This window comes from Cyanistes caeruleus, chromosome 12 (genome assembly GCF_971803275.1).
Source record: "Cyanistes caeruleus chromosome 12, bCyaCae1.hap1.1, whole genome shotgun sequence".
Lineage (NCBI taxonomy): Eukaryota > Metazoa > Chordata > Aves > Passeriformes > Paridae > Cyanistes > Cyanistes caeruleus.
In genome coordinates, this window is record NC_141712.1 from 14,805,004 (window position 1) to 14,831,147 (window position 26,144).

General features: G+C 48.2%; 1 protein-coding gene and 1 long non-coding RNA gene across 20 annotated transcripts in view; one reads left to right on the plus strand and one right to left on the minus strand.

The window, feature by feature from the left end:
- The window catches only part of PLEKHG4 (pleckstrin homology and RhoGEF domain containing G4), a 95,437-nt gene extending 73,887 nt beyond the window's left edge, over window positions 1–21,550 (plus strand). For 4 of the 19 annotated variants that reach the window (XM_023934619.2, XM_023934622.2, XM_086847927.1 and 1 more), the window contains 11 exons: window positions 9,968–10,911; window positions 12,870–13,119; window positions 13,665–13,754; window positions 14,086–14,310; window positions 15,205–15,375; window positions 15,840–16,056; window positions 16,624–16,740; window positions 16,827–17,093; window positions 17,669–17,865; window positions 18,410–18,485; window positions 19,681–21,550. In XM_023934619.2, coding sequence (XP_023790387.2) covers window positions 9,968–10,911; window positions 12,870–13,119; window positions 13,665–13,754; window positions 14,086–14,310; window positions 15,205–15,375; window positions 15,840–16,056; window positions 16,624–16,740; window positions 16,827–17,093; window positions 17,669–17,865; window positions 18,410–18,451 — 2,520 coding nt within the window. In that variant the 3' untranslated portion in view covers window positions 18,452–18,485; window positions 19,681–21,550. Of the gene's footprint in view, window positions 1–9,967; window positions 10,912–12,869; window positions 13,120–13,664; window positions 13,755–14,085; window positions 14,311–15,204; window positions 15,376–15,839; window positions 16,057–16,623; window positions 16,741–16,826; window positions 17,094–17,668; window positions 18,052–18,409; window positions 18,486–19,680 lie in introns of those variants that run through there. The other 15 variants (XM_023934621.2, XM_086847924.1, XM_086847931.1 and 12 more) reach the window with 5 other exon arrangements.
- On the minus strand, window positions 21,137–24,714 carry LOC147650871 (uncharacterized). The gene is made up of 3 exons (XR_015275492.1): window positions 24,605–24,714; window positions 24,019–24,193; window positions 21,137–23,105 (listed from the first exon to the last, which is right to left on the minus strand). It is a non-coding gene; the product is annotated as an uncharacterized LOC147650871 (long non-coding RNA).
- Between the last annotated feature and the right edge of the window lie 1,430 nt (window positions 24,715–26,144).

Consider the following 26,144-nt stretch of genomic DNA (forward strand, 5'->3'; position numbering starts at 1 on the left):
ACTGAGACCTGCTGGCACAGTACTCCCAGCTTCCAGAGATGGATCTCATCTTAGATTTGTCAGCAGAAATCCAGGGAATGCTGAATAAGTTGCCTTTCACAAATGTTATCTCTGACTTCTCCCCAAAAGTTCCAGAAGGGAGACCTGCTGATACCTTGTTTTTTGCTGTGTTTCATTTTTGATTATGTACCAGATACAATTTTGCAGATGATAATTTTGAGGGGAAAAAAGTCCCTTCCAGGTGATAAGTTATTGTTGTTTCTTTTTTCTTAGCTTTTGATGAAAAAAGGGAGGTTGTGAATGCTGATCTGTGGGAAGCTGGAAAGGATCCTGGTGTCTGCAACCTAAAACTGTGATTTTTCAGTAGCAGGCTGTTTGGCACAGTTTGAGAAGTAATTTTACTGAAAGGCTGCTATGATTCCTTGCTCTGGGAATGCGCTTGGAGAAGTGCAGAGTAGAGCTTAGCACCAAAGTGGAAAAAAGGACATTTGACATGTCCTTACTGTAGTGTACTTACTGTAAACAGAGACATAGATCCCTGTGCCATGATGCTGCCAGCAGTTCTGCACAGGTCAGAACATGGTTTTGCCCCCCAAGCACCTTGGAGCAAATGAGATTTTGCTGTGGTTTTGTAATAAAGTCCCTGGGACTTAACATGCACTAATTCTCTCTCTGCCTCTATGCAGAGATGGGGATGGTCTGCACAACATTCCCAAATAACACTTTTCTTCTTGTTACTGATGCAAGTTCTTAGGATTATGAAAGAAGATACAAAAGGCATGGGAGAGGAATATTTTCTGTGCTGTTTTAGGGGAAGCCCCTGTTGTCTGGCTTCAGCATTGTCTGACAGCAGCTGTCTCATCTCTCTTTCTCTCTCCTTCCTCAGTTATGCCTGTAAAGTCGTGCCCCTAGACAGACATCTTGTCTGATTTGTTCTCCTGTTTCAGGGGTGTCCTTTTTCATGCACAGCCTGAAGCAGTTGGGGGAATGAGCCTTGAGGAAAATCGATCCTCTGGCAGAGTTCATGCAAGGTTAATGCGTGAAATCTCTCCCCTCTCCTTCCTGCCAGGTTTTTGCTGGAGAAATCTTCTTTCAAGGTTAAAAAGTGTCTAGTGTTTACTTTCCTATCAAAGTGTATTCATGCATTAGAAAGTTTCTGCTTTGCCTTGGAGATAGCCCTCTTTCACAAACAAGAACTCCTGAACACTTAAATCTGATCTGCTGCAGATCAGTTTTTCTGTCTCGCAAAACTAGTGATTTGCAAATTGTTCTGTCTTACAAATTCTTCAGTAAATCACTACTAGGTCTAGTGGTGCTTGAATTATTTTCTCCTATGTTTCACCAATAACTGCATTGTCAAATGGGCACCACTGTAGTGCCTGTAACTCTGGCAAGCTCTGTGGCAAGAGGTAAAAGCTAAATAGTAGTTAGCACCAGCACTCAGTGCTCTTTTCTGGTTGCACAACATAGATGTGAGACTCGTTTGTCCCTCAGTGTTGCAGAGCAGCAGCAGTGAATTAATTAAGTTTTTGTCATGTGCTAAATCCAAACACAATTTGCAGTTGAAGGTGAGAGGTTCTTGGGTTAAGACGCTTTTGAGCACCTGTCCCAGCACCTCAGGCAATGCATTAGTGCAGTATGAGGTCTGTGATGTGTTTGTGACATGTGCAGAGAGGCAAAGCCTTGATCTGTCTGGGGTCCTTCTCCCTCCTACTGTGCTGGCCAAATTCTTCTCCTCCTAATGGAGGACACAGCAGGAAGAAGAGGCTGAGGGAGCCAGCCAGTGTGTAGCATACACTGGGGTGTGCAGTATTTGCCCTTCATGTGCCTTCCCTGATTCAAGGACTGCCAGCATGTTCTGCCACTGCATGTATGCAGGGAGCAGTGCTTGTCGTGCTGAACCCACCTTCAGCCTTGATTGTCAGAGGACCTCTGTGTAAAAACTCCTCGTTGTCCTTGGCTGCCATGAGCATAAATTGACAATTACCTGAAAGACTTGGGCCTGTGTCAGGTAGGCTCAAATCTCCTGCAGGATCACGGCACTGGGAGCCAGTCGGTCGTGTCAGGGAAACAGCATTTCCGCCCAGCAGGATTAGGGATTTCCCAGCTCACATTGCAGCTGAGGTGCGAGGGGAATGTGTTGTGCTTGAGGTGTGAGATCTGATGCCAGAAGAGATCTCTCTTCAGCTGAGCCCAGCCTTGTGCATGTGTGCAGTGCAGTTTGGGTACTTTTTCTGCTCTGATCTTGGGATAGAGGCTGCACCGGGTGACAGATTTTCTGAATTTTTGTGTGCTGGCATCCATCTGGATGCTCTTGGAGACTGGAATTCCCTTTAGTCATGGGAGTTAAATAGATCTGTTCAAACAATCTGGTCATGAAGCTCCCCTCAGTGTACAGATGGAACCGAAGCTCACAATGGCTCAATCTGCATATCAAAGCTCTGGACATATGGACAGGGTTCTCCCAAGCACCCGCTGCCTCTTTTGAGGCTCCTCTGGCTGCTCTGCAGGGCCTTGCACTCTCCAAGTACATCTTGGTTTACTCTTAAAACAGGGAGCTGTTTCCAGCATTGTCAGTTTCCCTGGGGAGGAGAGACCCAGTAAATCTGCTGGGTGTTGAGATGTCTCGGCTCCACATCTCCCAGTGCACAAGCACCCAAAGTGCAGTGCAGAGAGATCCCAACACATCATGTGGTAGTTAAGCAGAGTTTGGCTCAGCTTGTCACAAGGGAAAGGATGCCAAATGAAGGCTGCAGAGAAAGCACCCATTTCCCCATGCAGGCCCAAAGGGCATACTGGGGGTTTTGCAATCCCAGCATGGAGCATGAAGAACCTCATTGAAAGGGAGCCAGTACAGGGCACAGGAGAGACACCCACCACAGTCCAGTCTGTCCACACTTGCCTGTGGGGTGCTATTACACTGGGGTATTAGAACAGCGTGATGATGTGACTGTCGGGACAGATGTAAAAGCAAAGCATGCAAAAAACCTCTGGAGGTGACATTAGTCTCTGAATGGGGTAATTTGTTGCTGTTGTGCAAGTTGCCATCACCAGCTTTGGTGACTCACACATCTCACTGTTGCTTGATCTTGAGCTTGGCTGGTAGCATGAGGCTCTTGGCTCATGGGTGCACAAAGGTGCTGAAAAAATGGGCAGTGCCTCAAATGTGAAGAGGCTGGTTTGCAGCAAACATTGAAGTTTCTGGTTTTACTGGGAGCAGACTTAGCCCCTGGTCCTCTGGACTTGGGAGCTTTTAAATGTTGAGAAAGTCCCTATGGTGAGAAAGAAAAGTAGGGGGAGAATAATAATTTTAGAATCTACACAAAGCTGCAGTTATGAGAGACTCTGGAGCTTTGAGGAAAGCAAATCTGCCATTTGCTGCTCAGCTACCTATGGATTAATTTTATACATATGTACACATGTAAATATACACATGCACATCATATATATGTACATGTGTGTCTGTACATAGATATATGGTGAAACTGGCACAGGCTGCTCTTGTGGAATCTCAGAGTTGCTCTGAAGCAGGGGTTACTGTAGCTGCTTGTGATTCATCAGGTGAGTCACCCTGTTTCTAATGGACACCCCTAGGTGCTGCCTGGCAGTGGCAGCAGTTAGAGAAAAGAAGGGCAAGCACACGTCCTGCATGACAGCTCCAGCACAAGGAGCCACATTTGCCCTTTGGGTCCTCGTGCTGTCGTCAAGAGAGCAGAAATCATGTGCAATCTTATTTTAGCCACTTATATTCTCCTGTAATTAAGCTCTCCTGGACTTTGTCGTGCCTGGATGCCCAGAGGGCAAATGAAGGGATTTTTGGGCTCTGTTCAAGAGTGCTGCTGCAAAAGGATGTCTAAGCACGTTGCTCTAATGAGCAGCCTTTGATGGTACATGGACTGTGGCATGCCCAGACCAACCCTGACAGGTGCTGCTTCCCTGACCCCTTGTTCTTCTTTCCTGCCCAGCTGTGGGTATCTGCTTGTTCTCCTTTCTTATGCTTAAATCCAAAGAGTTTCTAGTTTGTGCTTGTCTCTCATGCTTTGTCCTCCCACAGTGTTTGTACAGCAGCTGGCACTTGGTAACAGGCAGAAATGCAAATACAGGATTTAAAGTTTATTTTCCTTAGCAGCTAGTTATAGGCAAACTAAAGATTTCAGTGGTCTGTCCTCTGTTGGAGAAGGGGAGGCTCTCTGAGCTACATATCAGCTCAGAAATGGTTTAGCTCTTCATTTCAAGAGCATGAGTCCTTTTCGTAGTCTTTAAAGCTGAGCTTTTACCAGCTACATCCCATGTAGGACATTTTTGATTAGTTTGGTTTGTGCCACTAATGAATCACAGGCAGGGCTGCAAATGCAGTTTGGAAAAGTTGAGTGCTGCAGAGGGGTAGGAGAGTAATAGTGAACCTCTGCATAGAGAAGGGATTACTTCTGACTTGTTGGCTTTGCTGAAATGCTTGTGCTTTGAAATTATGTGTTTTTTTGTGTCTAAGTGTAGCTGCCTGCTCATGGAGCCACAGACCTTGGTAGAAGTGAGCAGGGGCTTTGGCTCTTAGAGATGTGGAAAAAGCATAACAATGTCTAGAAGGGATCAGTGTTTCCTCCATAGCTTTTATACATTGGGTAGCGGTTTACTTTGCATTTTGCTTGAATTTGGGGTCAGTTGGGATGCTTTTTCTCCCTGTTTTTTGCACTGTGAAAGGGTATCTGGCTTGTGCCCAGTCAGGGTGTTCTCTGCACACTTCAGTAGCTCTCGTGTGAAACGTGGCCCCTTCCCCCTCTGCCTTGTCTCTGATTACCAGGGCCCCCCAATCTATTTGGGCTGGCAGCATTTGCTTGTGAATAACCAGAGCTGAGATGATGCACTGAAGCAGTGGCCCTGCCTCGGTTGGGCTGTAGGGGATAATGTACAGCACAGAGCTGGGCACAGCCAGGGTATGGACTCCCTCTGGACAGATGGGAAGGTAGGATGAAATCTGTTTTCAACTAACAAATAGACTTGCCAAGGGAACATCTGGAGATCCTGAAGTCTTGCTTTTTCCCTGCTCCTTTCTTCACGGATGCTGTTAGTATTGGTAGGTGGGAGCCTGAGGAAAGCCTAAAGCAGATCCAAGTGAGTGGTGAGCTGACTTTCTGGTGGAGCTGCTTGGTCTCTGAGTTAGGCTTGTCGCCATTTGTCAGCCGACAGTTCTTGTGGTAAGTAAGGTAAACCTGGGTAATTTTACTTTCAATATATTTTGATGTAAAATAGCTTTTTCATCGTAGTCCTTCTGAACTGTCAGCATAAAAGGCAATCTCCAGCCATGGGTCCCTGCTAACACTGTGCATGCAGCAGCCTGTGACAAGGGACATAACAGTGTTGTGAGCAGGAGTCACTTCTCAAATCACCCTAAAGCCATGTTGGATTTCAGAGGGACTAAGCCCAAATGAGCATCTGTAATGACAGTAGCATTTTCTTGCAAGAGAGCTGCATTTACTTTGGAATGGTGTTCTGGTGAGTCCCTGTCACTCTTCTCCTGTGCTGGAAGTGCTGCAATTGGTGTCTGAGCTCTGCAGGGTTCAGTGGCAAGGCTGTGGGTGGCCGGCAGAGCAGGGCAGCTGCAGGACTCAGTGCCTGTGTGACACCCTGCATAGCTGTTGGGAAATGCTTTGTTTAGTTCACATCAGTACCTGTGATGTTTTAATTTTTCTGGCTGCACCAGTTTTGTCTCCTTTGCTGCAAGCTAACAGGTGAAGTTAAGGGTACTTAAAATGAGCACAATGGTGGTGAGAGGAGGTCTAGTTGAATGCGGGGCTGTGCAGTTGTTTCTTTCCACAGAGATCTACAATCAGTTGTGTCTCACTGAGAAACAGCAGAGTAGAGCACACCCTGGATGTAGGAGCTGCACCAAGCTGGATCGGGGTTTATGTTGGATTCTTTTTTGCTGTCCTTGGCAGTGTTCTCAGCTGTTGTGCTGCTTCCCCTGCTCTGAGCTGTAGAGAGTGAAGGAGATAGGGACTTGCAGTCCTGAGACATCCCCACAGAGAAGTGCAAAATTTAGTCTGTTTTATTGCTGTGCTTCAGTCATCATATCCACAAGCATGATTCCAACCCTGCCTATATTGCTGCTCCTACCAGTCTTGACATTTCATCACCCCTGTCTCAGTTGCACTGTGCAGTCACTTGAGATTCTGAAGGAAACCTTCTCACAGCAGAGTTAGTCACCCACCCAGGTGCATCTCTCTTCTGCAGAAAATTAATCTGCCTACCTCTGCCAGTTGAGACACTCAGTTTTGTATTTGTCAAGAAAAACACAGTTACGGTCATCATCTCCCCATAGGAAGGGGGAAAGGCAGGCCCCCTGAAATTGCCCCTTCTGGCATATATCTGAGATGCACAGTGGCTTCCCTCTTTTGGCTACCCAGAAGGTATCTTAGAGGTCACTTAACCTTGAGTATGCAAGGAATCTGATAGGTTTGTGTTTGGTTTGAGTTGGGGAAGTGTAATTTCTGAGTGGTGTCTTGGGTGAGGATCCAGGACCCCTGCAAGGCTTTCAGTGCTGGCAGTGTGCCCTGAGTCAGGGCTGAGCAACTTCTCTGGGCCTGTGTTTGCAGATGGTACTTGAGTGGTGCCAAACCTGACAGACTTCAGGAGCTCCTGTCCTCGATGTGCTGCAAGCCTTGTCCGTGGTGAAATGATCAGAGACCAGCTGAGGATGACGGCCTTGAGGGTTGCACCATAATCCACTGAAGTCCCTGGCTTTTCCTTATAGGCATGGCAGGGCCCTGAGAGCCCAAGCCTCTCCCGGGCAGCCTGGCAGGACCAACCTGTTGCTGATGTCTGTTGCAGGATAGGTCAGTCCTGTGTATGCAGGAAGCATGTTTGTCTTTAATCCTGTAATTGAGAGTTTCAGTAACAACTTGCCTGTAAAGATTAAAAGCTGAGGTATAGGCTCCTTCCTGCCTGCTTCCAGACATGGTTGGGCAGATTTCAGCTTCCCTGTGCACAGTTGCCTCCTTTTAGCTTTGCAGCTCTGCAGGAAAGCTGTAGGGGTGCCTGCTCCCAAAAGCCCCTCATCCAGAGGGCCGTATCCTGGCTTGGCTGAGTGTTGTTTGCAGCCTTGCTAGGGGGGACAGATGACAGCAATATCCCTGCCTGCATGGGGACACCCTTGGTCCCTAGAGAGGACTGCCATTTATGTGTAAAAAGGGGCAGTTGAAGCGGATGATGTCAGTGAAGAAAGTCTTGGTGGTCACTTAGTGTGTTACCAAGCAAAGCTGCGGGATGCGGAGGGCTGCTCCATTGTGCAGGGAACAAAGCTGAGCTATTTGCTGGCCTGCGACAGGCACTGGTGATGGAAGGAAATGCCATGGAGATTGAGAGTCATTTCTGCTCAGCACTGGAGTCCTTGCCAAGAACGGACAGAGACCATATGAAGATGAGAAGTGGTGGGGCTAGCAGTCTGTGTGTGCTTTGCAGCCCTGATGCCTCTTCACAGTAGTCACATGCAGATCTGCAGAGTTTCCAAGAAATAAAAGAAGTCTCTCCCTACAATCTGTGCATGGAAGTGAGTACCCCACCCTTAGATAAGGCCTTCACAGAGCATCTGCCTTCCTGAATGGTTACTGTAAAGTCCAGGCCTGCTGGATGTCCCTCTCCTGCACAGAGCTCTCCGTGCCCTCTTTTGACAGCCCCGTGTGCCTTTTAAGCTCAGCTTTTCCCATCAATGAGCGAAAGGCAGCCAGCATGCAGCCTTCAGTGAGGATCACCCATTGACTTCCACAGCCAGAGAGGGGAGATGTCCCCTTTCTCAGCCCAGACGGATGGCTAGCCCCTGCTCTGAGCAGAGCTGCAAGGGGCTGGTGTTGGTTTGTGTACAGCTGGAGGGAGCAGCTCAAAACCCCACAGCAGAATAGGCCATCTGTCACTGCTGTGCAGATCTGCTGGGCTCTGCTGCACTTGGGGATTCACCTCTCTTTGAAATGCTTCCACCTCCAGGGAATAGAAGAACCTCCGCATCAATGATAAACACGGATTCCTGCCAGAATCTGACATGTCCTCTGCCTCTGCACACCCCTCCTGGCTGTCAGCAGTGGGCAAGTCTAGAGCATAAAGCCTGGATCAAGGGAAAGGCAGGTCAGGGGCCTGTTGCTGCTCTAGGCAGGGCGATGGGAGGAAAGGGGGGCTGCTGCTCTTTGGATTGTCCCGTGCTGCAGCTGTGTGGTGCTGAGAAGCGTTTTCCCTGAGCAGCTGCTGGTGTTTCTGAAGCAGCTCCTTGCTCTGCATGAGTAATGGGGCTGGCTGCACACACACCATACAGCTGCAGCTCAGAAGAGAATGTGGACGGCTGTGGGAGCTCCTGTGGAATCTGTCTCTAGAGTGACTCTGCTCAGGCTGCAGGCTGTGCTGGCATTCAGCTCTCCTACAAACAGCAGTGTTTGGCTGTCATAGCCATCCCCATCCAGGGACTGACATCACGTGAATGAAATACCTTCTGCCCTGCCTGACTTTGTCACCAACACAGAGTGAACCTGGTACCTGATCTGTTTGACCACCATGTCCCTGATGGGGATGCAGTGTCTGCTTACATAAAGCTTGGGTGGATTTTCTTGATGTCTAAAGCTGCATAAAAGTGAGTGATTTAGGCTCTCTGAGTGAAGGTTGCTACAGTGAGGCTGCTCAGGAAATGGAAAATGGAAAAGCCAGTCCCTTTGTTCCTGGCACTAAACATGGGAGTTGTTTCTCTGCAGGTACACAGGGCCTGACAGGTCAAGTGCTAGAGATGGTCTGGCTCACTTCAGGGCAGCCAGTGGTGTTTGGTGTTTCTGCACATCTATTGTTGTTGAACAGGTGGCAGAAGATGTCAGGTGTTTTCCCCACTGTGTCTATCTGTTTTCAACAAATAACCCTATGTGTTCACTGATGAGCATTAAACTTCCCTGGTCAGGCCTATGGCAGCTGGTCACATCTTATTTACTCCATCATTAAATCTTACCATCTCTGCTTTATAGAGAAAATGGTGGCTTATGAGCCTAAGTCAGATGTTTGCATTTCTTCTGCTTTTGATCAATGACAGGTCTTGGTGCTGAGCCCCATTCTTTCCATGGTGATAAGGCATTCACTCTTCTCTTGTATTTGTCCCACCGGACCCCATTTTGTCCCACTTCTCTTGGTTGACTGATGCAGCAGAACTGTTTTAGCAAGGCCAGCATATGCACCACTGCTAGAGTTAAGCCCCATGAAGCTGCTTCCAGCATTCCTGCAGTATTAGAAAAAAAACTGCTGAGCTCAGTATTTGACTAACCAGCACAAGCATGTAGTGCAGTGGCAGGCAGAGACAGGCAGGCAGGCAGAACACAGCACACCACACAAGCTGCCAGCAGGCACAGAAAATGCACAAGCTGCACAGTCTCAGATTCCTCCTTGCTGCAAGGATGGGTCAGAGCATTTGGGGTGATCTACAGAGCCCAGCTGTAGCTTCTGTATGCTATCAACTCCAGGAAAACAGTGTAAGGAGCAGCAGTCCCATTGCCTGCAGTTTACTGGTGCCCCTTGACTTTGTCGTGCTTGACAGTGGTGAAAGTGGCTGGGAAAAGGAGGAGGGAGAGTTCCAGGTTCTATACTGAGCAGGGCCACACTGAGGTGTGAATTCCTGCTGTCTTAGCAGCAGCTTTCCCTGGGCCCCTGTACCCAGAGAGGACAAACGTGCCCAGCTGTGTGGGTGCCAGCTCTCAGGGACCTGGCAGGGAGGTGGGGCTGTGGCAGAGCAACCAGCACAGCTGAAGCCCTTTGCATAAGGGGCTGTTTGTTTTGCTGAATTGTTAAGCCCCATTGACAATAGCGCCCCCCACCCCCCTCCCCCGCTTACTCCACACTCAAGGAACTGTGGTGGCCAGACACTGATCCTTTCTCTTGTCTTCAGGCACCAAATTAGGGTTATTCTTCACTGAGTCCCTCTGACTGGCTGTTGCTTTTTGTTCTTGTTCTGCAGGCGTACGAGTGGGCCTTGGAAGGGATGCGACACCTTGCCTGTATCAGCATGGAGGACTGCAGCTCCGCTGAGCACTGCACAGATGTGATCAAGTGCCTGGAGAGTTACAAGGGGCAGCACCCGGACATCAGTGCTGCCCGGTTCCAGGAGATGAAGGAGCTGGCCTGTGAGCTGAAGAGTGACATGGGGCTCAAGCAGTGGAAATTTGCCTGGTCTAAATGTCAGGAGACCAAGCAGGTTTTTGAAAAGAAACTTGAAGCAGCCTTGAGAACAAGGAAGTCTCTGCTGTCAGACCGCAGCCCAGCTGTCGGGGAGCAGCCTCAGGCTGGCAGTGAGACTGGCACTCTGTCCCACAGGAGGCACTCTGAGGGGGCCACCTCCAGGTCCCACTGGGACAGAACTCAGAGCACATCCCATGGCTACAACAGAACCAACAGCTCTCAGGAGTGGACAAATGAGAAAGCTCTCTCACCTTCCCTGAGCTGCCCTGGTGATGTCGATGCTGGGGAAGTATTTGCCTGCCAAGCTGCTCTCAGCCCTGGTCCTCACTCAAGCAGAATTTCTTTTGCCAGCAGGGCTTGTAAGTCTCCAACGCTGCCTGAAGAAAAGCCAAACTTGGAGAGCATATTAGAAGGCCCAGAGGTGAAGCAGTCTTACACATCCACTCCAGTGCCTGGGAAGCTGCCTCCCAGGAAGGTCCTCCGGAAGGCCCAAAGCTTTGACCTGCCTTGTGGTGAGAACCTGTGGTCAAGCTGCCAGAGGAGCGAGCCAGTCAGATATGGCAACACCGGCGTCTTCATTAAGGGGCTGGAGGTGAGCAGCACTGAGCTGGTGGACAGGACGTTCGCACTGCGGCAGCCAGCTGTGAGCAGCTGGGCTGCAGACTGCCTGCTGGAGGGACAGAGGGGCTGCCTCTCTGGGTCAGAAGCCAAGAGCTGGGGCAGGTAAGTGGTGCTGTGACATTTGGTGTTCCATTTCTCAGGTTGGTGGATAGGCATCCAGCAGATATTAGAGGACCTCTGTAGTGCTGGTTACTTTGGCACTGGTTACAGGACAGACAGATGGAGATGTAGCTTCAGCTTCCCTGCATATGTGTGTATGGTGCTGAGCAAGCCTACAGGGATGTCCCCACATAATCTGTCACCTTCCTTGGTGAGGAGACAGAGAAAAGGGATTTGTGGCTCTTCCCTCACAGTGCAATTCCTCTAGGAGGGGAAAGTTCAGATCCCAGATAGAAGACGGAGTCTCTGAACACTCTTAGCATTGGAGGATGAGGGATTACAGAAACAGTATTCAGTGACCTAACAAAGCCAGGGGTACAGGTGCAATGGGAGAGCACAAGCACAGGGCATCATCCCCCACTTTTTTGGGAGTGCTGTAACCAGACTGGCAGGGAGGCACATTCAGCACCTTGTGAGTGACAGCTTCACAGGTAAGAGGGTGTTTGTATTTGTGCTTTGGAGCTGAAATTTCTGGGTGTCCAACCGCTGGCATTTGTGCTGTTTTCCTTCTCTATCCTTGAGAATCTCGATTTTGTTATCATACTACAATGTGTGCCTAGACTTTGGAGAGCCCAGGGATATGAGCTGTTCTTGACAAAGGGTCTCCAGACAGGTATTTCAGTTGCTCTCACTGAAGATAAAGGAGATACTATTATTATTATATATCATTATATACACATTATATTTACATTATTATTATATATCACTGGAAAATATTAAAAGTAAAAAATTAATGGCAGAGATGAGAAAAGAGTGCTGGATGCTGAGGGACCATGGTTACTACTCTTTAGTGAAATGGCTGGGGACAGTGAAATCTTCCGGAGGGGGGCTCTGATATTCCTGGGATACCCAGAAAAGCTCATGGCAGGGACTGTGTACCAGCAGATAGCAGAGTGACCACTTTGCTTCTCAAGGGAGCAATACAGCCCTCCTGTGTCGGTGGGTGCTGAGACAGGCCCACTGCTCTGTTCTCTTAGCAGCCAGAGGATTTGATTTGAGGGAAAGCTGAAAGGCACAGGAGGCTGGGGCACATTTGGAGTAGTTATGTTTGGTGCTACACTGCCTCACAGTGGAAACGTCGAGTACCTAAGAGGCATCCTTTTGAGATAAGTGAGATCAACCTGTCCTAAGAACTGCTGTTCATTGATGAAGTGTTAGGACACTTCAGTTTTACTCTCACTTTTACTAGGACAAGCGCAACAGCACGTAGGTCTAGAGCTATTGTTCTCCCAGGGTTAACATTGCTCCCCACAGTCTGCAATCATCAGGCTGACTCCTCACAGAAATTACTGTGACTTCTGCTGTCAGTGTTGTTTCAGGAGAGCAGCCATCTGCAGAACAGCCCATTGTGTCCGGAGCAGGGGCTGGGTGGGCCCAGGGGTGCATGTCCTGATGAGTTTGGGTTAGGATCACAGCCAGCCTTGGGCACTCCCTTCCCGAATCCTTAGAATCACAGAATATCCTGAGCTAAAAGGGAGACACAGAAGGATCACTGATCCAACTTCTGATTGCTTTGGACTACCCCAAGAATTACCTGTGCCTGAGAGTCATGTCCAAATGCTTCTTGAGCTCTGACAGGCTTGGTGCCATGACTTCTTCCCTGGGGAGCCTGTTCCAGTGCCTAACCACCCTCTCTCTGGGTGAAGGACCTTTTCCTAATAGCCTCAGCCTAAATCTCTCCTGACACATCTTCATTCCCTTGAGTCTTGTCAGTGCTCAGGGTCAGAGCTATCATGGACAGTTGTGTATCTGAGCTTGAACTGTGATAAGGATCATCTCATTTCCGTGCTGGGTGCCAGAGAGAGCTTCTGTAGGGATAATCCAGTGCTTTGGAGGCACTCTGGCTCCTGTAGCCGTCCTGCAGCCTGGGTCCCTTCAAGGCTGAGTGTTTCCTGTTGCAGCAAACTGCGGCACATCATCGATGAGATGGTAACCACGGAGCGGGAATACGTGCGGTCACTTCGCTACATCATCGACAGCTACTTCCCTGAGATGGAGCGCCTCGACCTCCCCCAGGACCTGCGTGGGAAGCGCAGCGTCATTTTTGGAAACCTGGAGAAGCTCTATGATTTCCACAGCCAATACTTCCTTCGAGAGCTTGAGAGCTGCTGCAACCACCCACTGAGGGTCAGCCACTGCTTCCTGCGACACGTAAGGCATCAGCACTTTGCCCCCGGGGTTGGGCTCTTCCAGACATGAGCTTGGATTCTGTACTTTTCTGTTGTCCTTTGCTACCAAGAAACACTGCCAGGGAAATTAAATGTCTGCTCCTTAAAGCCCATCTGTTTCTCCAGGGAGTTCCCTTACCTGTTTTCTGTCTGTGTTGTCAGTGGGAATGACTAGAGTGAGCAGAGGGCTACAGATCAACTCTGGGTGAAAAGGGCAGCTGGGCACAGGGGACACAGGTCTTAAGGTCAGCTGCCCTATGCATTTTACTGCTACCTGGTGTGAATGATACCAGGTGACTATTGGGGTATGTAAGGGGCTAGGGGTAACAGAACAATGAATCAAAAAGTCACAGCTACTCTGGGAGTAGAAAGACAAGAACATTCCCTAGCTCTTAATGAGCTTGAAAGAAGGTTATGTCAGAGGAGACTCTGGTGCAGCCTGGGAGAGGCAGAGTAACCTACCAGGGTCGAGGCTGTCACTGTGTCCTGGGTGCATGGGTCTCACATGAGGATGGATCTCTTCTGCAGAAAGACCAGTTTGGAATGTATGCACTGTATAGCAAGAACAAGCCGAAGTCAGACTCGCTGCTGGCCAGCCATGGGAATACCTTCTTCAAGGTAAGTTCCACTGCCCGTGTCATGATTGCTCAGTGTGTTTGGTCACTGATGTTTAAGCAAAGCCAACTTACTTACCTAAGGCAGGCTCAGTGCTGCCTCTGCTTCCCTGACACAACTCCCTGCACAGCTGTATGGAAGGGACAGGGCAGAGGTGCAGTGAGGGCTTGGGAAAGGAACCCAGCACACAATAGCATTGGTCCTGTGACCTTTCATTTCCCCAAGAGTACTCATTTTCCCAAGTACCCCATCAGTGAATAGGTGTCAGTGCTTGCCCAGGGGTGCAGGGTGCTCCTTGTGGAAGCTGCTGCCTTTACTCTGCTGCATTTGTTAGTTCAAGCAGGTGCAGATGGGGGATAAGATGGACCTGGCCTCCTACCTGCTGAAACCTATCCAGCGGATGAGCAAATACGCCCTGCTCCTGAAGGACCTGATCAAGGAGTGTAGCGAGGCACAAGAGCAGGAGCTGGGCTATCTCCGTGCTGCCGAGGAGATGGTGAAGTTTCAGCTCCGGCATGGAAATGACCTGCTGGCCATGGATGCCATCCGTGACTGTGACGTACGTTCCAGTGTCTTCCCCTGCCCGGGGGAACACAGCCACACTTACTCCCCTTCTCTAGACTTGGGGTCTTTGGATTGTATGGTGAGCCTCCCCTCAGGTTCCCCCAGTGATGAGATCTGTCTGCATAGCAGGACTGCTGAGGCATGGGACAAGGGAATAGTGGGCCCTGGAGGTCTCCTTTATTTCCTAGGCCTGGGTGCTGCTACCTTAGCTGGGTGAGCTGTTTGTCATAAACACAGTCCCAGGTGCTTACCAGTGATGGGAGGCAGCCTGGCAGTCCTTGCAGATGGCATCCTGCAGGCTGCTTTGGACCTTTCATCTCTTGAGCTGGTGAAAAGAGGGTCAGGTGGATTGCAAGAAGGAATTCAAACTGATGCCAGTGCCAGAGGTAGGGGAAAATCAACTAGGTGGGACTTGGAGAGGCATGCAAAGTGCAGCACTGGAAAGGGAGAAACCCCAGGGCTCAGGGTAGAATAGAATCAGTCTGGGTCAGGAAGAACTGAGGAGCTGGCCTTCTGACCCAGATGGGCTCCTGGCAGTGGATGGAACTCATTTCCTCCCCAAGACAAAGCTCTGGCTTCTGCCTGCAGTTGCCACCGCAGAGGTTTGTCACAGATCTGCACAGGGTGACAGAAGAGGGTCATCTGTGGGTTACACCTAGAAGAAAGGCCCAGCTCTCCTCTGAGCTTGGAGCAAGTAGTTTCAGCCTGATATGGTCCCCAGCAATGCCATGCAACCTGACTTCTTTGAGAACCCTCTTAAGATGTCAGATAGCCACCACTTCTTAACACCAGCTGGGCTACACCCATATGGGCCCTGTTCTCCAAGTGCAGGACTAGGGCTGCCTGGATTATACTGCTGGAGTCTTACAAGGACGTACTCTGTGTCCAGGTAAACCTGAAGGAGCAGGGGCAGCTGGTGCGGCAGGACGAGTTCACCATCTGGCTGGGCCGTAGGAAGTGCCAGCGACACGTCTTCCTCTTTGAGGACCTCATCCTCTTCAGCAAGCCCAAGAGGATTGAGGGTGGCTTTGATGTGTATATCTACAAGCGTTCCTTCAAGGTAAGGGCAGCCCTGCAGCTCCATCTTGTGTGGGAAGTGTCCATGGCTGCTTTCCCCATGCACATGCCTCTGAAATGGGAAGTAGGAACACCTTCAGCAGAAGATCTGCTCCCACCACTTCTAAGCCTCCTCCAAACCATGCAGTGAAGCCAGAAGGGAATACTTCACTCGTTAATGTCTAGGCCCTCTCTGTGCTGTGAGATGTGGGGCCAGCATTTTCTGAGGGTCGTGGAGTGCAGGGGAAAGACACTGTGTACGTGGCAGGAGAATGGTGCTAATTCTGGATGAAGCAGTGGGAACTGCCTGAGCTGTCTGTGCTCAGCTGTGTCCAGGACATGCCTGCTGCTTCAGGCTCCTTCTTGTTAGGTTTGCCAAACTGGGGATAGCTCTAGCACAAAAGGAGTTTACTCCTTTTGCTCCTGGTGCAAGTCTGGTTTATGCTTTGCTTTTCCTCTTCTTCACAGACTGCAGACATTGGTCTGACGGAAAACTCTGGAGACAGTGGCCTGCGCTTTGAGATCTGGTTCCGAAGGCGGAAGTCCAGTGACACCTACATCCTCCAGGCCAGCTCAGCTGAGACTAAGCAGGCCTGGACCAGTGACATTGCCAAGATCCTGTGGCAGCAGGCAGCCCGCAATAAAGGTGTGATTCCTTCCTGGAATTCCTTCTGTGCCGCAAAAGGTGCGGGAGCCCTGTTCAGTTCATGCTGTCCTGAGTAGGTTTGGATCCTGTTATCAGGCAGCTCTGTGCAGCAAGCAGCTGTGTGCCAGCATGCAGCCTCAGGAGCATGTGCTGGGCTTGGCTGGGCATGTCCCTTCCCTGCTGCTCATCCCCAGGGAACTTGGCTGGTCCAAGCTCTATATGACTGTTCCCCAGGAGAGAAACAGAAGATCTATGCTCAGGGTTCCCTGTCCTGTGAGCACAAACTGTACCCCTGAATGACTTGCTGGTCTTCCTGTGATCTAGGCCACTACTGAATCGTCTGACCAAGTCCCTCCTGTCCCCCACAGGCTTCCCGCTTGGCAGGACTCTAGTACGTGGCATGGCACTGAGCTACTTGGCCAGAGTAGGGCATGACTGCTTGTTCCTGGAGACTCCACAGTGCTGGGGAGGGAGCAAGGGGAGAAGAGAACTAATCTCAGCAGTTCAGAAAAAGCCCAGCCCAGGAGTGCTCTAACCTGTGGCTAAATAATGCCTGTGGGGAGTGGGTTGGGTCAGCCTCACAATGTGGCTGTGGGTCTCTTCCAGAAATCCGCATGCAGGAGATGGTCTCCATGGGTGTGGGTAACAAGCCATTTCTGGATATCAAACCCAGTGATGCAGCTATTAATGACCGTGCTATTGATTACATCATGAAAGACAGAGGTAGGTGCTAGCTGTGCCTTCCTCCTTGATCCATGTGGATGAAGCAGGACTGGTTCTCAGGGGTTTTTTTGTCTGTTTTCTGGCAGGTGCCAGGACCAGAGCCTCAATCGCAGTGTCTTTGTTTGACCATTCCAACCCCTTCAAGAGGACACAGACACAGCTCTCCACCGGCAGCACCCCCACTGCCTACACCCCTTCCTCCTCCTCCTCCCTGCTGGGGCCCCTCAACCTCCACATGTACCTGGACCAGGCTCTGCTGCCAGGAGTCCTGGCCCCCAGACGCCCCTTTGACATTGGCACTTGCATCGAGGAAGATGAGCTGGAGCATGAGACAAGCAGCCAGCCCTCAATGAGTACGTATGGCCTCGCTGCTCTGCAGCACCTGGGATGTGTGGGCTCATCCCTGCACCTTGGTCTGTGCTGTGTGGTCAAACCAGGCTTGCTGGGGTCATGCCAGTCCCTGTCTCCTACCCAGATCAGGGCATGAGGGTCCTGCCCTTCCATGCCAGCTCTGTCTCAGGTTCCGTGAGGGGAATTAGCTCAAATACAGGGGTTATGAAGTACCTGCTCAGCTGCAGCCATACCCATGGCAGGCTTGATACTGCATACTTGGTTCTGCTGTGGTCTTTTCTTGGGTCCCTGCCCTTCTGGTATGAAGTGCTCTGTCCCTTGCCCTCACCAGCCTGGCCCCGTGACCCTTTGCCTTCCCAATGAAGTGTGAACTTCATTGGTCAGCCCATACCAATCACCAGTACCATTGTAACTCTACTTCCATGTGTTGATTTGTTGTCTGTGGCACTTAGGCCCAGACAGGAGTGTGGTTGATCTGTGGGCTTGTGTGGGAAGTACCTTTTTAGATAGGTACGTTATCAAGCATGTGTGGCATAGGTTATGTGCAGCCCAGAGTGACTTTCCTCTCTTTCCCCAGCCACAGAGAGCTCAGAGTCATCGCACTGCATGTCAGCCACTGGCTCCAGCGGCTCCGACAGTGGCTGTGTCTCCAACGTCCCACAAGAAAGCTTCTGTGAAGACATGGGCTCGCCCCCCTACATGCCCATAGGCCCTCAACACAGCTCTGCCATGGAGGGCAGACCCAGGTTCACAAACAGCCAGTACATTTCTGCAGTAAGTGCAAGCAGCCAAAACACTGTCCTCACTTTGCCTGCTCCTGCAGCTGCCTCCCCAGTTCAAGCCACTGCCTCTCACAGGGGGACCGAAGATGCTGCTTTTGGGCTTGGGGTGACTGTGGGGAAGTGACATTTCCTCTTGCAGAGACTTGGCCCCTCTGGGGCAGGTGAGAGCCCCTATGGTGCAGGAGCCACCCTTGTGGTGGCTAAGATCCCTGAGGAATGAGCTGGAAAGGATCTGCAGTGCTGGAGGCTGCACAAGAGGGAGAAGCTGCACAAACAGGAGCTATACTGCTGCCATGGGCTGGGGTACATATATAACCTCCTGGAATGGCTGGAGCTCTGCTGCAGATGCTGCCAAGCTCCTTTCCTGGGAGGTTTTGGCCTTTTTTGGGGAATGATGAGATGGAGGACTGGGAGCCTGTTGCTCTGAGATGTCGGTGTGTTCCTGAGAGTTCTCAGCTGCTTCCCTTCCCACTAGATCCTGTCCTGATGCTGTTGTCCTCTAACCCTGTACTAACACTGGCTTCTCTCTTCTGCAGAAAGCAGGCCAGGTCACCATAAGTCCCTCAAGAATAGTGTGAGCCCCTCGGCCCCGCCTCAGGAAGTGGAGTTGTTGTAAGTAGCCCCTGCAGGGGATTTTCCAGCAGTTCTGAGTGCTGGTCAGGTTTGTCAGTAGCTCTGAGTCAGGGGAACCTCACCCTCAGCTCCTCTGTGAGTTTTCCCCATGCATTCCTGACTGGTGTCTGAGGCTCTGATTCATCTGGTTACAGAGGAGCAGCTCCCATGGAGCCACACTCTGAACAGCTGGTCTGGTGCTTTCTGCCTTGCAGAAGCAAACAGAATCACGTTCAGGTAGTAGAGGCTTGACCACCTCCTAAGTGTTCAGATGAGTTGCTTTCCTCTGAATGCTGCCCATCTGTCTAACCACTAATCTGTTTCTTCTGGCTGTTTGCCAAAATTCTACTCTTAGTCCCTCTGAACTGCCTTGGGGAATCAAAGTATTCTCCTCAAGGTGGATTTATCCCCCAGTTTCCTTTGAACTTCCAAAGGAAATGCTACTTCACCAGGCGGAGGAACCTGCTAGGTTATGGTCAGGATGTCCTGAGGGAGCTGCCAGATGTTGCTCCTGTACTTAGTGATTTTGGGAGGATGTCTTGTCTGCGAGGAAGTCACTGTTGATCCAAGGAGGGTGAACCCTGACAGGATTTACGGCCAAGCAGGGCTCCTGCTTGTGTCTGGCAGCCCTTGATTTGTCATGTCAGGACCCACTCAAACCAGCCTGCTCCTGGCTCAGCCTTTTCCTCTCTGTCCTTAGGGCTGAGCCTCCCTGTTCACAGGGAGCAGAGGGGTACAAGCATGAGAGAGGCAGGATTAGGGCTTGAATGGTCAAGGTACAGGGTGATGAATGGCTCATAGGTTTGGCCCTGGGAGCTGTGACACCATGCAGGCCCATGACTCATGACCTGCAGGTGCAGGAGTTCAGAACCAGCCAAGGTTCAGATTAAAGATCCTGAACCCCTTCTGGAGGATCCCAGATGAGACTCTTGAAGTGGCCACAGAAGCAGTAGGGACAGCAGCACATGGCCTTTGGCTGAGTCCTGAGGCAGATCTCCACATGGGGGAAGAGCTGTGCTTCTCCTGCAAGGCTCTTCCATTAAAACATTCTTTCCCCACCAAAATTTACCTCTGACAAACAGTGGATTTCAAGTGTTTTGTGAAGTCACTGCTGGCCAGGACAGAGGGACCTGTGGGATCGTGCCACATCACGGGAGTGCAGCTGGTCTAACCATTGCACGGTGCTGTGTTCCAGGTTTGATTGCCATTTCAAATTCACTGAAGATCCCAGGCCTCTGACCAGCAGAAGGAGACAGTCTTCATCCATGAAGATATTTTTTTGCCCATTATAAGGCTCTTTCAAACTGCCCAAAACCTGACCTCTGCCTGAGGCGAAGTCCCAGGAAGGCTTCTGTCAACTAAATGTAATAGCTTTGGTGTTGGATGGGACCTTGGGCAATTAAAACTTGTTAGCCCTATATTTATAAGTAATAAGTAACATAGCAGTTTGGAGAAGAAAAAAGTATTATTTTTAAAGCTATGAGTTGTACAGATTTTTATTACAAGTGACTCTGTTACTATTTGTTGTGTAAGCTGCACATTTTATAAAGTTTTTGGAAGGGCATGAAGAGAAATTGAGGTATTTAAAAAAGTAGTATAACTTTCTGTTTCAGGGTTATATTGACCTGAAGCTTAAGATTTAACGTCCTTCCTTATGTTCGAAATATGTCTATCGTAGCAATAATTTATTTCCTTGGCTTAACACTTTCTTTCTAATAAAAAGCAATTTCATTGTTACAAATTGTTTCTTCAGATGGTTCTTCCAGTGCCTTGGTGCTGAGCTAATCTCTCTCATAACCATCTGTCAGCTCTGCCACTCTGCCTGTGCCACCTCTGCTCTAACTGACTGCCAGCTCCACCTGTAAATGCTCAGTGCACTCACCAGAGAAGGGGGAGATGCCCAGGCAGAGACTTTCCCTGATGCCAGCGGGGGGGCTGACACAGAGAGGGGCTTTGGAGCAGCCAGCAGAGGTGTCAGTAGGAGTGAGGAGGAGGGAGCTGACTGCTGGAGCTCAGGAGGCACCAACGTTCCTGCCTCTAATTTTAGCCCCCTGTAGCTGCTATCCCAGTTCAAATCTCTCTCACCCTGCTGGCTCAGGTTCCAGTGGCTGAGTTCAGGCTCCTTTGTGCTTTGTCCTGGCTGTGTCCCTGATTTTGGAGTGACAGGGACTGGCTCCTTGCTTCACCTCTGACTCAGCCCCTCTTCTGGTACTTCAGTCCCACTGCTGGGACTCGTTTGAGAAGCTTTGGATGGTGCTGGCATTCGAGACCAACAGGTTTTGAGTGTAATGGGTTGATTATAATGCTGAACCCTAAGTGCATGTTTTTTGTAGTAACACAGCGTAACTGGGGGATAAATGAGCCCTGTGTTCAAGGTGGCTTTTTCATGAGTAACATCTAAGGTCACTGCGTAGCTCTGACACCCTCCCTCTGTTCTTGGACAAAATGAAAATTAGCATTTTTGGAAACAGTAGTTACTTGGCTGCCAAGCTCCTGGTTACTCCTGGTTTATGCAGGGCTGTAAATTTGGCTCCTGCAAGTGTGAGAGAAGTGCCACATTTGGCCTGAGGAAGAAGATGGAGTAGTAATTTATTTAACTGCAGTTTTCTCCCCTTGGCAGACTGGGGTATTACACCCCACAGCCGCCCTGGAGACAGCGTTCCTTCAAGTTTGGAAATTCCTGTGCTGTATATAAAACACTTGTTTATTTTTAATAAGCTGGATGTTTTTAAGCTTTGTTCTTTTTTTCAGACAGTAAAGAAAATACAGTTTGACACCTTTGTACAAAATTGTATGGGGAAACAGTTATACAGGGAATATTTTACAAGTTACTATTTTGAGATAATTGCTGGATTAATGCAAGGTTTTTGGGCTGTCAAGACAGCAGTAGCTCATGTCACAAGAGGGAGAGAACTTATTAATGCAACAAGAGGAACATGAAACTTCTGGAATTTCTCAGTTTCAAAGGTTTCTACATTGCTGGAAAAACCTTTACTATTGTTTACCTGACACTTTTTTCAGGGTTTGATTGATTTGTCTAATAAAGGTTATTTTCTTTATATGAATCTTACTTGCATTTTGTCATGATTCCAGCATGGGAACCTGGGCTGCAGAAGGAGAAAGGCAGTGCCAAGAGGAGCAGTTATCCCTGGAACATCTAAAATACCCCCTCAGAGTACTGGGGACAGGTTGAAGTAACATTTCTCTGACCAACCCTAATCCTGCAGGTTGTTGGTGTGAGGCTGATGCGTGCCTGTCATTTTAAACACTGAAACAATTTCCCCCCCCTATTCCATATCTGGCACCCAAACAATGAAGAAAAAAAATATTTGGTTTTATTGCCATAAGTAGAAATCTTTGCATTGCCTTGACTTCCACGGAGTCTGAGCTGCATGTCAGGAATCCCAGATTAGATGATACATTTTTGAGAGGGTGTAACCAAAATAAATGAGCTCCTAAACCAGAGGTATTTCCCTGAAATCTTTGTCAGAATTGGAATTTTCAATACCTTTTTCTACCTATTGCCTAAGTTAAAGTGACATTCTCTGTACCTTTTCTTTTTTTCTCCCCCTTTAACTAACCAGGGGTCGATAAAGTCTGATACTGAAAATCCCAGTCTGCTCTGTGACACTCATGACAAACCTCACATGGAAAATTCATCATGGCATTTTCCATAGGGTAGCTTTTCATCCATAGGTAAATTTTCCATCTCCCTAAATCCACCCTTCCCAGGAACACCGTTATCTCTGCTAGTAATGGGCATTGTGCTTTGCCCTACCCAGTTTGTGCTCCAACAATTCCCACGCACAGCTTGGCCATTCAGGTGTTAGAATTATAAAATCCTGGAATGAATTGGAAAAAACCTTAAAGATCATCTCATTCAACCCCACAGCCTTGGGCAGGGACACCTTCCACTAGATCAGGTTGCTCCAAGCCCTGTCCAGCCTGGCCTTGGACACTTGCAGGAATGCAGAAACGCTAACTTGGTGGGGTGTGGAATATTCACAGGACACTGGTGTTTTAAGCCATCTCAATTTCTGATGACTGAGAAATTTTACAGCCCTAATAGATTGCTGTGCCTGTGAAGGGAGAGTTCCCTTTCCTCTGAGCTCCCCGAGTTCTCCTGACCACTGCACTTCTGGAAAGCATTTTTCAGCCTTAGAGCAGGGACACCAGCAGAGGGGGCAGATGGAGTATTTTTCAGCTGGACTAACCTGACTTTGCTGATCCAGCCCTAAAAAAACCCCACGAAAATCTGAAGAGAGTTGCAATTTCTGTTAAAGATACACAGACATTGCACAAATCTGTGATCATAGATGGGTTTGGGTTGGGAAGGGCTTTAAAAATCACCTTGTTCCAATCCCCTGCCATGGACAGGAACACCTTACAATAGATCAGGTTGCTCCAGACCTGGTCCAGCCTGGCCCTAAACACTTCCAGGGATGAGGAATGCAAGAATTCTAGTTCTAGAACACATCTAGTGGGATGTGTTCCTGGCCAAACCTCAACAGGTCCATGGTAAATGTGATTGTACACCCTTTGTTAATGCAGTAATAGACTACTGAGTTTTGCTGCTCTTCCTCTCCCAGCTTTTGGAGAGGGAACAGCTTTAAACACTGCCTAAAAAGAAAGGAAAAATAAAAGAATTATGTTAAATGCAAAATGTTAATATTTGATGTTAGAAATATCAAATGTTTTTTTGAGACAATTCCATTTAAAAAAAAAGGAAATTGGAAATTTGAAGAAACTCAGAGTTTAGATAAAACTTGGAGAAAATGCAGATATTACTGTTTGAAAATAGACATTACATCCAGCCAGGATGTGCAGACTCACCCTTCACAGGCACAAGACAAAATTATACTGTAATTAAAATAAAAGATTACTTGTAGTTGTACAGCAAATTAAATCTTTGTTGGAAATACCCATTTAATATTTTCATTTTTGCAGATACAGAGTAAGGGAAGAGGAAGAACTGTCATTTTCCTGTTGCACATGACAGTAAATTCAGTGCTGTCCCATTAGAATTAATTCATTTTCAGGCCAACTGAACCTCCTCACAGAGCAGTAGAAAAGGCAATACAGCTTTTTTGAGATTAAAACATTTATATTCAGTAAGATAGGGCAGTATAAAATTGTCCTCAAACAACAGCTGCTTTCTTTAACTGTAGCTAATGAAAAACAAAACCATTAAATGAGCTCTTACAGAAAGGTCAGGCATGAAATCTGAAAGTTTCTGTGCTCACCAGCCAGGACAGATGAGTTGAATGTGACAATTATTTGTTTGAATACCTTTAACACAAACTCTGTGACATCTTTCTGCAAACAATATTATCTAAAAATGAAAAAAGTAAAGAAAAACAACATAGAAAGTCCCACTTTGTCTGCAAGAAAGGCTTCAGCTGCAAAATTAATACTCATACAATAAATTCATCAGAGCTGAGAAAAGGTAGCTTTGAGATCTGTGTGTAAAAATGAAGGTCCCTAAACAGAAAATTGTGTTGGTCAATAAATAATTTGTGATTATCAGACTTACCCTGTGCAGGAAATTCTTTCCATAACAGAGATTCAGGAAACAGAGTGACTTGACTTTCAGGAATTGAGAAGTACCAGTCAGTCACTGACATTAAAATGAATTAACTCCTCTTCTGCAGATCCCACAATGCTCTCTGGTTCCTCCACAAAGAAAACACTGAGGCCCAAGAACAAACCTGTGAATTTGAGAATAACCTGATGTCTGGAAAGTTTTTAAGCTATTTCTCATACAAATGGCCACAGAAAAGGGAGTCAAAAGCATGTCTGGAAAAGGATGGGGGGTGAAAATTCTCTGTAAATGGGTGCAAGAATTAAAATCAGTAACTTCCAGAGACAGTTTGTAGCTCCAGACTGCATTGATAATCAAAGATGATGTGGGGAGCAAGACTTTTTCATAGATAATCTCATCAGCTTCTTATTGCTGATACTGTTCAAGGAGGAAAGATGAAGAAATTTAAGGAAAACCACTGGATAGTAAAATCTTGGTATGTCTGAGGCTCAATCCAATTTTAGGGGACAGTGGATGAAAGAGAGCACCACCAAAACACCCTCGTGGCACCATTGCTCCAAGGAAAATACTCCCAGACATTCCTGAGGGAATTCAGGCAGCTCAGGCTGCTGTTTGATGGGCACCAGCACCCAGCCAGCAGCTCCCCCTGCACAAAGGGGTCTCACCCCTGCTCCCATCCCATCCCAAGGGGCAGGGCTGCAATTTATTTAAAAGCCAATTAACACAATGCTAACGTGACAGATCTCTTTAATTAGATGCTGTTTGTGTCGGTTCTCTTAGAACAGGAAACAGGTGAGAAGGAAAACCCAAAGAATAAAAAAAGCCAAGAAAACCTGGAATATGACAGCTAATAAATTAACTAATCAATTTGATCATGTGGGATTTTTTGTTAAAAAATCCTAAAGATGACTTTAGATAAAGATACAGGAGTGCTCATCAATAATTTATTAATGTTTTATTATAGTACATTAATATTTTAATATGGAAACATTTAAACTATTTTTCAAAATAATATTTTTAAGATTCCTCTGGAGATAAGGTCAGCATCAAAAAAAGAGCATCAATATGAACACAGACTAACTCCACATGTTAATATATGTATTTTATATTTGTTAATTTATATTTTAAATATTAATATCTAAATAAATCTGTGCAATAAGAACTGCAATTCTGGGGCTGTGTCACACCTCAGGGATGGGTTTACACGTCTTGAACATTCTCTAAGGTTTACCCATTATCATCTCTGTGTGTTACTACTGGAAGTCTCAGCTGACATAAAGATAATTTATTTAATTTCTTTATTAATAAGCTTTCCAAAGAGTGGTTCACAGGCTGGTTTTTGGGTCGGGTTTATGGTTTTGGAGTCACTGGAGCCTCTGACATTTTCTGCTGGTCGACTTGAATGCAAAAAACATTAATAGAGAAGAGCTGTTGGATGCTTTTAGGTGGCAGATCTGATCGGGATTATGGAAGAAGGGCAACCAGATGGTGCTTTAGGATAAGAGGGGAGTGTTTTCAGAAAAAAATTAAAACCTAAACTAAGGATATTTTTATTATCCCACTGATAAATAAGCAGTGCACAGACAATGGCAGGTCACTGTTGTCCTCTCCAGCCTGTGCAGTGTGAACCCCCTGACAGCTCCAAGCTTTGGTGGCAGACAGGTACCACGTTTGGACAGTGCCTGTGGCGTTTTTGTGTTTCCATTCCATTCCATTCCATCCCATCCCATTCCATTCCATTTTGTGTTTCCAGCGGTGTCCCGGCCGCCCAGCGGAGCTGCTCAGCTGCCAGCGGCCTCTCCCGATTCCCGGGAAAACAATTCCCAGGCTCCTTGTTCTGCTCAAAGCTCCGGCTCAGTGGAGCAAGAAATCCTTGCTGGATTTATGAGGGCAGAAGGATGGACCTCAATGGACAGGAGACTCGCTGGATTTTGTAATTGACCTTGAAATCTTCTGGGTAATCCCAAGAAAAGGATGTTGCAAGTCTTCCCAAGACAGGCTAAACCTGTAGCAATATGTGAGCAGGAGGATGCTGAGCTTTCCCCTCCTCTGCTCCACTCTCCTGTTCCTGACATGCATAAGGCAGGGATAACACTGCTGCAAGGAAGTGTTTAAAT